Source organism: Parambassis ranga, chromosome 7 (genome assembly GCF_900634625.1).
Source record: "Parambassis ranga chromosome 7, fParRan2.1, whole genome shotgun sequence".
Lineage (NCBI taxonomy): Eukaryota > Metazoa > Chordata > Actinopteri > Ambassidae > Parambassis > Parambassis ranga.
The window spans coordinates 19195042-19208724 of NC_041028.1; the positions used below are offsets into that span (position 1 = coordinate 19195042).

The following is a 13683-nucleotide window of genomic DNA, read 5'->3' on the forward strand; positions in this document are numbered from 1 at the left end:
AAAATGTTATATATAATCTAGCTGAAGATGTTACTCATTAGCTTACATAGTTATTTTAAACATCAGAAAATCAACCTTTCCAGGTTTTGTTGCTGTTGCAATAGGTGCATACGTGTAAGTAGAAGGATAACCTTGTATGATTTTACAAATTAACAAATCTGTTAAATGTGATATCAATGTTCAACGCTCACAGCCATGGTGTTTTTCTGAACTGAATGTGCAGTCTGAGTGATAGAGCTGCTGTCCACGTGCTGTGAACACAGACTGAAGTAGGCGGGACTCATGTCTGCGTTTACCTTGCTGCCGGATTTGTCTGTGGGCTTTCCAGCAGGGGGTAGGGCTGCAATGGTAAAGCTGTCAGGATCTTCCCTGTCTCGGATCTTGGACTCCTTCATGAGGTTGTCCAGCTTTTTCTTGGCCAAGTTCTCCACCTGCTTTCTGTTGGCTGATGTCTGGAGAAAGACAGAGCAGTTACACAATGCATGATGGAATGTTTTGTGCCAGAGAAACACAGATGGAATCTACTCTGAACACAAAACAAAAAGGCCCAGCAGTAAATGTACTCTGATCTAAACAGATGAAGACATGGTTGTACACATGTATCATGGAAAACCTGAACAGAAATCAGTTTTAATAAGAAGCAAAGATGAAGCAATACATTATTTTTTGCATACACTTTCCATGAACTCCAGCAAAGGCTGCTTCATGGAATGTAATCCTTTCCAGATGTGCTAACAGGAGCCTACGTGAGGAAGGCTCCTCTTTTCTTTGTGTCAAATAATATGTCAGTTCACTAACTATCATAATAATGGCAATTTTTAAGCAATTGAGTCAGTAGAGTCAGAACACAGAAAGAATTTTTTAAACTTTCTGCCAATTATTTAGTCTAGTTGGGTGAAAACTAGTTTCCATGGATCAAGGCAGAAAATGTGTTCTAGTAATATTCTGAAGGTGAACTGACCATTTAAAGAGATTATATGATTTCTTTTAAGTGTGTATTTCCATACATAGTTTGTTATCCACAAAAAATGATGGACAACACTGAAGTTGCACAGTGGTAGATCCAAAACTCCAGTGTTCCATCAAGTAAAATGTTTTTGTCAATGGAGTGTGATGGTACAGATAATATTCTTAATTGCAAGACTGTAGGCAACACACTGACTGTTGCTAAGGACCCTATACAACTCAGCTTTAAAGAAGCCATCCCTTAAAGCTGACTGCTGTTACCTGAGGCTGTTTTGCTTGACACTTACTGTGCATCTTACCTGTGTCTGACCACACTAAGAAAAATAAACATGCAGAATCTTTCAGAATCCCCCCAATAACTTTTCATGGGAGTTATGTATTTAACATGTATGAGACAGTACAGATGAAGAGGGATACATGAAGGGATGTCCTTACAGGGAGAGAGTTGCACAATGCTCCACATGGAGTAATATGCACATGCTCAGTTTGGCCACAAGGTGGCAGAGCGTGTCTATAAACAACTTAAGATCACAGCCTACATGTGCCTCTCCTAATAAAATTAGAATATTGTATATAAATAAATAAATAAATTCACTTATTTAAGAAAGTGAAACTGTATTTGTTTATGTAAGGGCAAATCCAGCATATCAAATCAGAATCAGAAACAGAATATTTTCTAAGGTCAGTTGTTTGGGGCTCTTTTCCCAGGAATGTCTATTGTACATCAATGCTGAGTGGAACGGGGCCATCACTTAGCACTGCTGAGGTGTCATCAAAGCCCATGTTGTTTTGATGGCGGCCTTCTGCTCGTCTGTATATTTATATTTGTCTTTATATTTTTCTATTTGACAACATAACATAGATTTTCTATGGGCTTCATGATGCTGGAAAAGGAAATGAGCATCTCCATGCAGCATGTCAGCAGATGGAAGCAAAGCCTCCTGGCAGATAGGTTTGGTGATTTTGGACTTAATAAAACTCAGCGGCCCAACAGCAGCAGATGACATGGCAGCCCAAATCACCACAGACAGGACACTTAAAACTCTTCCTCCCAGCTCTTCCAGTTAGAAATGAAACCGTTGTTTAACCCTTCTGACAGTCTCTCTGGTTCAGGTATACGACTGTTGTAACCCCTTTCCTGAAGATGTCTGTGCATGCTGCCTCCTAATGTGGCTACTGACACTAGCCTCGGTCCACTCCTCTGAAGCTCTCACAGGTTTCTGAATCCACTTTTCTTGATAATCCTCTCAAGGCTGTGATCATCCCTGCAGCTTGTGCACCTTTTTCTACCACACTGTTCCATGTAGCACTCTGCCGACAGCCAGCATTTACAGCAAAGACATCTGTTAAGTCAGCAGTCTTCCCCATGATTGCGGCTGCATTCACTAAACTATTTGCAGTATATATACCATTTGTAGGAACTGTAAGGGTAATTTACTTTAAATGTGGCATTTTTGTGATTCTGAAATGATGCAATGATGCATGTTTTTTACAGAATCATACTATATAAACCTTTAGCTTAAGCAAGCTTAAGCCTATTCATTTTTTCAATACTTACTGTGAGCACATACTAATAATTACCTAATAAAGTTAAAAATAAGTTCTCAATTTGCCTGATCTGTTTCTGACAAGGATGACTTGGGCCTGCAGCTTCACACTTTCACAAGCAGGGTGACGGATGGCACATGACTGGGTGAGATTTCTGAGATGATTAAGTATGAGTTTTATATACAGTACCTTCCACTTTGAAAGAAGCAAGCAACAATTGAAGAGCAGAAGAAAGGACAAACAGGAAAGAGAGAGGAGCAGGAAATGAGAACAAATATGCACATAGAAAGAAAGAGAAAGAAGCAAACAGCAGAAAAAGCAGGAGACAATCACAGCTGCTGTTAACATCATATACGCTGCCGGATGCAGACACAAAGTTGTGTGTAGGAGACCACACTGTGTACATACATCTCCGTTCATCAGCTTGCAGTCATCCTCCATCTCGTCAGCGCTGTCCTCGTCGGACACGTCCCCCTCCTCTGCATTCTCATCAATGTTGGGAGGCAGTTTCTTCCCCTGTCAGAGAAAGAAAGGAGTCAGCTTTAGGAAATTCTTGGTCACAACAAGTCTCTAGTGATACAACTGCAATATGAATTATAATTTCCTTGGGATGCTTCAAAAACTGAAGAAACAACAACTGAGCTGCGATTAAAAAAATAAATAAATAATAAATTGATAACTGGTGTTTACAGCCACTGAGTTTTTTTTCAATTAATGTTCATTAATCTGAGGCTCTCATTTCAACATTTTACACTCTTACTGGGCTTCCCTGCTTAGTGTCACTGTAACAGCTGGCCGAGCAGTCGTTAGCGTGCCAGGTACTGGCGAGGTGCCTCTATAGTGAAAGCATCTGGTGTTAATAAAGCCTCATTAGCTTCAATACTGTTTGCTCCTCCGCTACCAGCAGGCTGCTGCTCTCCTGCCTCTGTTGGTTAAAGCAATGTGTAAAAATCCTTGCTTTAACAGTTCACATTACAAACTGGACAGACGTTTGGCTTATTAGATTGTTAATGCTCAAAGCTGAAGGTGGGGCATCTATAGGAGGTGTTTCAGTGTGTTACACAAAAGGGTGCACACTGTTTTAGGACTTGTTGAAATAAATTACTTAATGTAACTAAACTTTCAAAGAAAAAAAAACCCTGAACATTTGTGCCAACCTTTCTCAGATTTCTATTGAGTACTTTGAGAAAGAAGTAGTGTGACAGGCAAGCAACAAAATGAGACCCAGTCTTGTGTATATACAATCTGAGTCATCATTGTTACCCTGTTGTTTGCATAAATGTTAAATACACTAAGCGGCATGCTCTTATGCCTTGTGCACAATATATGGTAAACAAGACAAGAGGAGGAGTCATCCTGAGTGTCTGAGTTGACCAACGTGTATGCTGATGTTGGTGCGTATGCATCTGTGTATGCTATGTGAGCGGCTGAGTTAACCTCGTGCATGAGTTATCCATACACAGGTTTGAGCAATTTCAGTGACACTGAGTTAACCTTGTGTACGTGTAGTAGTAGCCCTTGTGTGCATCCATGTACCATTGTGTCTGCAACTAAACTTGCCCAGCAGAGTGCCTGATCTAAAGTTGGTTATATGTACTTTCTTGCCAATATGACATAAGTTGCTATTCTTGTGTGCAGATACATTTCCATACTTTTGTTTCTATTCTGGTGCGGACATTCTGTACTTTGCAGTGTAGGAAGCCTGCATAGATGAAAACATCAAGATTTTCATGGTCTCTTAGCTCCTCTAAACTGTGAAATGAAGCTGATAAACCTGAACTGCTTTCGACCTGCAGCCATCAATGCATATAACTAATGATGTGTGACCAGCAGAACTTTCGATAAAAACACAGAACTGATGTCCAGATAATAAGCCAGTCTGCTGTTAAATAACACACACGTATACAACTTCAAGCTTTTCATTGCTACAGTCGAGTATTGTTTTTCCTTCTCATCTCCCACACGTCAAACTCAAAACATTTTCTAATCTCACCACTTCAATCGGGCCCACTATCTCCTGCCTTTGAAGTTGCACTGAGAGGTTCAATCTCCAGATAATAAAACAGTTAGAGGAGACAAGTGCCTGAGGACTGCCTTTCACAAATAGAATCTGTCACTTCCTCAACATCCAAACTGTACTTCGGAGTGCTTCATTGTATATCTACATTTAAGCTTTACCTTCACAAGGATTTTGCCTTTGAGTGATTCTGGAGAGGGAAGCCGTCCAGACTCATCAACTTTGATGTTGGACACGTCTAGTTTGTCCCCCAGGATCTCAATCAGGTACTGGGCCATCTTCTTCTGCTGAGGGATGCTGCAGTGGTTCTCTATGGACAGGATGACTGGGTAGCTGAGGGAGAATCACACACACAGCAGAGATTGGAGTTTACAGTGTGTCAAAGATTCAGATTCATACTGTATAATTTATCTGCATCTCCATTCAGAATTTAGTTTAGGGAGAGACCTCCATCGACCTGAAGCATGGTCTAGTGGGTCACACCAGATGTTGATGAATGTGGTGTAAGGGAATTTAGAGTTCTCTAGCAACTTTGACAGCTAATTTAAACGTTTTGTTTCCTTTTGTTAGAGGTCTATTTATGGAATCAACTGTATTTTCTTGTTAAAAAATTCAACAATCACCAGGGTGCTATAAATCTTTTAGCGTGGGTGGCTGTGTTTCAGCTGGTAGGTCAATTGTCTACAAACCATAATGCAAATGCAAACAATTTAATATTTCTGATAGCTGCAAAGGAGCCACCCATTGCATCCTTCACCACATGAGCCACTGTTGCTGTTGCTTTTGGTAAAGTAGAGTAGAATAGAATATACTTTATTAATCCCTTTGCGAAGGTCCCTCAGGTAAATTCGGGGTAAGTAGCAAGGCTGCAGAAAGACACTTACATTAACTCGACCAATTTGAAGCTACACTTCTATTAATAATGTAGTTTTTATTCCACTAACGTCCACTATTCCACAAAACAAATCTGTGTATGAATTTGTAATCATCATTAATTTTACTTAGAGTATATTACAACATACTGTTACAAAGTCTGTTCCCTATTTACATAGCAATAAAACTAACACTATAAAGTAGAAGTTCTAGCTACACAACACCAGTATTATTCAGGAAATTGACATTTTAATAGTCGCTGGTATAGAGCTACTTACTCAACAACCAGCACTTGCACACTCAAGTGTACTTTGCAGAAATACACCTAATGTCCACCTCAAGAGGACAACACTTTGATGTTTCACAAGAGGCTCTTCTCTGTGGAATATTGCAATTTAACAAATGAGTATGTCTGGATAAATGCCACGATTTAGTCAAGAAGCAGCTTGAACTGGAGCGGACTTTCGCTTGTAGAATAAAACTTAAAGACGAGCCACAGAGAAGAGCAGACGACTCATTCCCGGCATAGTGACTGTTTTATATTTCAGTCAGATGGAAGCTTTTCATCCCAGACGGCCCTTTGCAAAGCCTGTTTTTATTCAGCACACAGGGAAACTTAATTGCTCTTTGATGTTGAGTGCAGCCTTTCACCGTGGCTCTTTTGTAGCCATTTATCTGTGGAATACGGTGCCCACAATTATGTCTTCATTGGGGGTGAATGCACACACAAAGCAAGTGTTTCTTGTTCGTTTTATTTGACATTCTCTCTGCATCCTCCAGACTGCATGCGTTTATGGGATTATCACTTTTTGATGCAGATGCTGATGTTGGTGTGGGTGCTTATGTGTCTGTGTCTGCACAGGTGTAACGGTGATGGCTCAGTGTTATGCTATGGCACTCACAGTCTGCAGTGCTAAATGTTATGGACTGTTTATTGGACTTTGGCAGCATGAGGCTAATATTTACAAACTACAGCCCAGCACCACCTACTGAGCTACAGAAACAGATTGAGTTCTGGGGTTATACATGAGCTTAATTTTATGTAAATATTCTTTGACAAGGCAAAGGACTAGATAGACAAACGTATATTTTACTTATGCTATACATCAGCCTGTTAGGGAAAGCCTTTACAACCAGCCAGTACATTCACCTTTAAATATAAACCCAACTCTGAATCTTCTCCTTCATGTTTACACAGTCCACTAAGCAGTAATATATACTGACTGCACACACATCCATATAGTGCTAGGCTTCACAATATGTTGGAATAATAAAAAAAAACACATAAAGGGAATCAGGAGAGTGACAAAGTGTGTGTGTGTGTGTGTGTACATACTCATTCTTGATGAAGGCATACTTGTTGATCGTCTCAATGACGTCTTTGAAGAGAATCTTGGAGGTTAGGGTGTAGCCGTGGTGAACAATGGGCTCACCATCCTGACCGTCCCAGCAGTCCACTGTGAACAGCAAAGAGACAGCACGAGCAGGATGATCATCAAGGGCAGGACACGGAGTAAACACACACCTGACCAATATTGGATTTTCAGAACCCAGTTTTTTGGAATCTACACCTGGAAGTAACATCTCTGAAGTGGATTTCTCAGGTGATAAATATAACAATAATAATCCATAGCTGGCTAGCAACCTTCCTAACACATTGAACAAATGTGTCAGCGACATAAAAAGTTTTACTAAGAAAAGGTGACATTTGCTCAGCTTTGATGCATACTCTGCTACATGTACAGTAAATAGGCTCTCATATAAATATGTACCTGTGATAGACTAACATTTGACTGACAATGATGATGGAAACACAAGTGAACCCTTGGATTTATGAACTGGTTAAACCTAAAACAGAAAATTTCAGTCTTCCTGGCAGATGTGAACCCTTTGCTCACAGCCCTGTTTTAGCTCAGCTAATATAACAACCCACACAATCACCATTGTTCTGCCATCATTTCAGGGTCTAAACACCATGCTGTCAATCTCAGAGGTCTGGAATAGAGAGTGCATGTGTGAGTATAAAACATCTATGCTGACCTTCCACACAGCGACAGCCAGCCTGCAGCACCCAGGCGTACATGTCCACCCTGGACTGTGACATCAGCTGGTCCCCCATCAGGTATGTGTTGTGTGATGAGGCAATGAAGTAGTTGCAGAGAGGCTGGTTCATGTCCTGAGTCACGCTGTAGTGTTCTGGGTTGAAGATGTCCCCTGCTGGGCTGCGCATGTAATTTGTAAAACCTGGAAGAAAGATTAGCATATTATTTTACCGAAAATAGTTTATGAACTGTTATTTTATTTGTACATTTGTACATTTCTTTCACATTGCTTAAAATGTCCAATAATGCAATGTATAAAAGAATAAAAAGAATTAGAAATCTATCAATACGAACATCAGTGTTAAATCAGAAAGAACAATAGCTGTCCTAGTTTATTTTTTAACATCATGTTTGATGTTATTGGGACTTCATGATCCATTTTTGTGTTTGAATTCTCCACCATTCACCTTCATAAAATTCTTCAATTTTCCTTTAATGACATTCCAATAACAGTGCAATTTCTAACTCAAAATATTTTGATATTGGATGTTTTTCTGTCACAGTGGTTGAATATGGGCTGTCACAACTGCACATCCTTTCTGTGTAAACATCAGCAGTGTATTGTCTCAAATGATTAGATAATAGATTTCTCTTTCAAAGTAAAGAAAGAAGGAAAAATGAAGGAATTTGTGTGACCTTGTTTAAGCGGAATACAAAAACAAGAAGTATTCTGCTTTTTTTTAGTCCAGCAGACACAGAAAGAACATCAGTTGTTTCTGATGTTCAAGCATTATATTTGTATTCATGAACTTTTAAAGTAAAACTAAATAAAGTAAAACTGTCAAAGTGGCACATGCAAGGTCAAGTAATGTACTAGTAACTGCCTGAGGATCTGAACTGATGCCTTCTCATAGCTACAAAGTTCAAAATGAGTTTTAAAATGATGCCAAAGTCTAAAAGAGTAAAACAAAAATGTACTTCCTCTGGGCGAAAAGGCCAAAAAAACACCTGTGCATATACCTCAAAATACTGTACTATTTGCCTGAATGATTATGAGCACGTCACAAAAGTAGTTCTGAATAATTCATTACAGCTTGAACAAAAGCAGCAGACAAGTAACAAACAGAGATGCTAAGTTGCAGAACCCGCCTTGTCCTGCAGTGCAGGGTCACGGGGCCTGGAGCCTATTTCAGCTGTCTAGAGGTGAGAGGCCCAGGGTACACCCTGGTTGTTTTTTATAGTACAAGTACTGAAATGAAAGGACTTACCATCGATTCCCAAAACACCTTGCTTCTGATTCTGAGAGCACGGCTCAAATTTGTTGATGATCTCCAGGCAATGGTCCTTGATCACCTTGTTCATCTACAAAGTAGAGGAGGAAATGCATGTCAGACACACTATATACGTACTAATGACAAAATACTCATATTCTAAGTTGAAATAAGTCTCTCTGATGTGAATAAAAGACAGTAGGGTGAAAAGAGCTGCTGGTTAGTGTGGTAGCTCCTCTTCTTGGCACCCGATTGGTCAATTGAATTCCTATCAATGTTAAAGGGGTCAGGGCATTTTCATACTGGGTCACTGTGTTTGAGTGTTACCCGTGTAAGAGACATTTTACAATATGCTCCATTCCACATCTAAAGCACTAAGCAGGGTGAGTGATTTGTTACATTTGCCACCTATCTCATCATAATCAGAAAGTGTGTAACCAATCACACTCTGTGGAGGTCAGTCCATCTCAATTGTTACTAGTGTGAAAAAAGCTCCCGGGCTGCAGGCCACTCTCTCAGCACTGGCACACTCTGACACACATAGCACTCTGAGGTAAATAAGAGAGTGGAAAGCGTACGTCCACATCATGTTGCTAAACTATTGTTCTCTGCAGATGTAAACCCACATCTGTTTATTTTTAGTAAGAAAAATAGAAGTATAACAAAAACGCAGAGTATAAAAGCTAGTGTGCACATCAGCTGAAGGGGCACACACTGTGTGTTTACAGGAAACAGAGGGCTTATTAGCTAATTTTTCTTTTTTGTATCATTAGCATAGAAATGTATTTTGTTCAAATAAAAAAAGACTGAATCTTAAGTGATACTACTCGTAGTAATATGCTTGTAGGACCCCGATCTAAGCTTAAAAAAAAAATAGAGGTTTTTGGATACTTAGACAACAGAACCATGTAAGAGCACAAAAAGAGTTTGTACAGCAGCCCATTAATCATTAATACATTCATCATTAATAAATGTCTGCTTCAGAAAGCGACTGTAGGCTGTGTGTTTCTTTTTCTCTCCTGTGTCCTAAGTGTTGCCCTGACTTTTGGCAGTGAATCTAAGCAGAGCTCACTTAGCCATCAGTGTACTGAGTGTGAGGGCATGGCTGATGCCAGTGGGCCATTAGTTTGTGGCATAGTTTGATAAAGATGTGAAAAGATGTGAAAAGCTGGATTTGGGTTTAAAAAGAAAAATATTTAAAAAATCAAATGATCTGACAGTGCAGAGATACGTCTGCAGATTAACTTGTCACTGTCAGTCTGACACGGTGTGTACCTTTTGCTCAGTTTCCAGGAAGCGTGCCAGGTCGTCTGTGTCGAGGTGGTCTTTGTGGTTGCTGTAGGTGAGCATGAGGAGGTACAGATCCCTCCGGGTTGACATCATCTTGTAGAAGGAGCAGAACTCCTCAAAGTCCAGCGTTCCCTGGTTGTCATCGGTGTCTGCCTCCTACACATTAGGAAGAAAATCTTTTAGATTTGTAGCACTGGCTCAATTCAAAATTCAGACTTTTGACAGCTTTTCAACATATGATAGACCAAAACATTGTACTTCTGTGTATAACTTCAGAGTTTTTTGGTGAATGCCAAACCAATCCTAGTTAAAGCTGGTAGCCTGTTGCTCCAACCTGAATGTGTTTTCATCTGGTAGCTGCACAGGATGTTGCAGTGTCATGCCTTTCCATCCAAACAATCTTTGAAAGCAGCATCGAAAGACTAAGAGGCAGAATGTCACATTGGCATTAACTAATAAAAAATAATCTTTTTTTTTTTTAAACACCAAGATGGACACATTAACATCAAGATACATAAATAATTCTGTGTATGTGTGTCATTAGTGAGGCCAAAAAACAATCTATCCATTCTAGTTGTAATGAGCTGGAGAGAAACGGAGTCAGTCCATGTTTGTGTCCTGCAACGAGGTTAAAGAGAGAATTACAGTCAGTAGCACCACAACCCGTATAATCCGTATAATGCCTCCATATGCCAAGCAGCACTGGAGGCAGCCATGCACTGTAGGGCGATGACATGTGTGCTGGTTGGAGCTTGGCCTTTGAGTAGCTCCATGTGCTATACACACTGGGCTGGTATAAGCACACATACATACATACATACATACTGTAGACGAATATGACTAAGCAACCAAAAATCCTTTTTATTATGTGGCTGTATCAGATGCATGGTTTGGGAATGCATCGGACTGAAATGTAATTTTGTTCAGTTATCCTTATGGGAAGTGAAGTGTCCCAGAGTTCTCCTTTAAATGAAGTGTTGGCTGGGTCCCCCTTCTGGAAGAGCTGCCCACTATTGCACAGTTCATTACATTATTTTATTATTAGGTTTAACCAGAGACACAGCAGCATATATATTACTTATATAAACAATCCTATAGTCTTCCACAAGACACAATAGATACAATTCATATTTATAAAGTTCTTTGATGTTTGGTCTGCCATGACTCAATGACTATAAATGGACACAGAGAAGCTAAAGATGAAGATTGATGATTATAAACTACAGAATAGAGTATTTAATACATGACAAAGTGTAAGCATGCTTTTTAAGAGTTAATTGGAAACAGATGTGCTCCTTTTATTGTCATTTTGCTGGAGGGACATTGGGACCATCTGCTCTGCCTGTGATACAATGCTGACCTTACCATTTTACATACATGACTGGCTATGTATACAGAATGATATTATCTGAATAAATACAATACTATGTTGAAAGCAAGTCACTGCTTTCCCAACCAGAGTTGCCATTTATGCAACTTAACTTTTCTCATGAATAATTTTCAACAACAAACATGCTGTCTTTACTTAAACTCAACTTGTTTAATGTCATGGCATCTCTTTGGACTTATTATTGGCTGTACAGGCTGGGCATGGGTTGGGGCTGGTTCATTATCAGAGGGTTTAATATGGAATTACTCACTGTTGGAGCCACTTACACAAAAAGAGGCTGTACACAGGCCATCCAAGTCATCTGAACAACAACATAAAACCTTGACATACACCCACGCATTTAGCCTTCCAACTGTCGGAACCACGATGCACAGATGACTCAGACACAAGACAACTTCACATCTGACTCAAGTGTTGGTTTAGCGTTCATATCACTTAGTTGTTGCTAAGTTGTGACTATATGACACATAGAAAGTATTACTCATACTCAAGATTTACCAGACACTGCACAAGGCAGACACCAGTGTAGAGAGTCTGCGGTGATACAGATTCCTTTTATATCTACAAAGATGAGTGATCCCTAAAACACTGATGAGGAAATACTGCATAAAAACATAAGTTAGCCTACATCATCCATTGTTATTTTCAGAAGCTGTCTCCTTATTTGGGACACTTCTAGTCCCGAGAGGATAAAGTAGTTGGAGCAGAGACCATCTTCTCATTGGACCGAAAACATCAATCTAGTCTTATTCATTGTATACATAATTTATGAAGCTACAGCTCTTAAGGAGAATTACACTTTATTTCAATGTGGCATAGTTTCACCCCAGCACATAAGCTCCCTGAAGATTTCCCAAAGTGGATTTTCACATGAATTGCCTTAAATGTTTGCTTATATGTGCTTCAATTTCTTTCAATATTTTTCATCAAAAACATTTCCGATTGCTGCCTCACAAGTCTGCAAATAGCAGAATGTGGTTTGAGTAGTGGACTTTAAATGGGCCAAACACATGTACTGAACTTTGGTGGTGATGCACCATTCTGTTTTATTTTCACAAACTGGAAATTTCAAAAGGTAGGATCAAAATCTCATCAAAATCCTGTGTAATAAAATAGCTCTTTACCTTAAACATCTGTTTGACTTTCTGCCGGGGCAGGTTGACATTGAGCTTGTGCAGGAGCTGCAGGACCTCGCTGATGCTTAAGCTGCCATCACCGTTCTTGTCAGCCTCTGTGAAGGTCTGCTTTAGCCATGTGATGATACACAGGTTAGGGAAATTCAGCATAAAGTTTCAGGACAATACTAATAAAAGCTCTGAAGAAAGTCAGAGCACAACAACAGAAGACTGCACAGTCCCACAGAGGCAAAAACTCAATCTAGCATTCTTTCACTTTTAACTATGCCATGAAATGAAATGTTACTGTGTATGCCTTTCAAGCAACTGCAACGCTGTATTTACAGTCTTTTTGTTTACAGGGATATAAGTGACATGGGTTTCTTCTGCTCCACTAATGATTTAATGCCTTTCCGCTCTATCAGGCCACATCTTCTAAATGTGGTTCAAATCTACGATTATAAAAATGGCTTTTGATGCTATTTAAAGTTAAACATATTCATAAGGTCACAGTGACATCAGCACTGTACAGAAATGCAGGATATTGATCCCGGGTGCGCTGCCTCTTCGCCAGACTGTCCTCATCACTAATGCCCGCCATTAGGTACTTGAGGCCTGTTATCCAGGTTCGCGCCTCTTCTCCAGTGCCGGACACCAGGTCCAAGGACTCCATGTGTTCTCCGTAGTACAGGCTGAAGCAACAATTGGGGTCAAAGCTGCCCTCGGCATAGCGCTGGAAGATCTCTGACTGCTTACCCTCACACACCTCCCGGATGGAGTCAATGGAGACTGGATGAGGAAACAGGACATCAGCAGGTTAGGGGTTGTAAGTAACAAAGTACATTTACCTAAAAAAATGTTGAGTTAGTATGACTTCATATGACTACATTAAGTGTAATCAGAAATACTTTATTGATCCCAGGGGGAAATTGCTTGCATTCCAAGCAATTTTTGTCACCACTCAAGCCCTGAGTCCACCTTATTGTAGCAGCAGATGAAGAGTAGAACAAAGGTATTAAAATAAGCATCACCCAAAACCAGCTACTGTTATTCGAAGACAATAAAACATTCCAACATGAATCTATTTGCCACCTGAGAAGTACTGGATGCTTCTACTTTTATGTAGTCTATGCCTCTGGCAAAATTATGTATTAATTGCTGTGGGTAGAGA

At 39.9% G+C, this 13683-nt stretch overlaps 1 protein-coding gene across 5 annotated transcripts in view; it reads right to left on the minus strand.

The window, feature by feature from the left end:
• The window catches only part of plch2a (phospholipase C, eta 2a), a 153391-nt gene that overhangs the window by 13650 nt on the left and 126058 nt on the right, over positions 1 to 13683 (minus strand). For 4 of the 5 annotated variants that reach the window (XM_028411033.1, XM_028411034.1, XM_028411037.1 and 1 more), the window contains 10 exons: positions 13058 to 13301; positions 12522 to 12651; positions 9993 to 10163; positions 8715 to 8808; positions 7445 to 7648; positions 6741 to 6861; positions 4693 to 4864; positions 2923 to 3030; positions 2704 to 2709; positions 297 to 452 (listed from right to left, as the gene is read on the minus strand). In XM_028411033.1, the coding sequence (XP_028266834.1) occupies positions 297 to 452; positions 2704 to 2709; positions 2923 to 3030; positions 4693 to 4864; positions 6741 to 6861; positions 7445 to 7648; positions 8715 to 8808; positions 9993 to 10163; positions 12522 to 12651; positions 13058 to 13301 (1406 nt within the window). The remainder of the gene's footprint in view (positions 1 to 296; positions 453 to 2703; positions 2710 to 2922; positions 3031 to 4692; positions 4865 to 6740; positions 6862 to 7444; positions 7649 to 8714; positions 8809 to 9992; positions 10164 to 12521; positions 12652 to 13057; positions 13302 to 13683) is intronic. The other variant, XM_028411035.1, reaches the window with a different exon arrangement.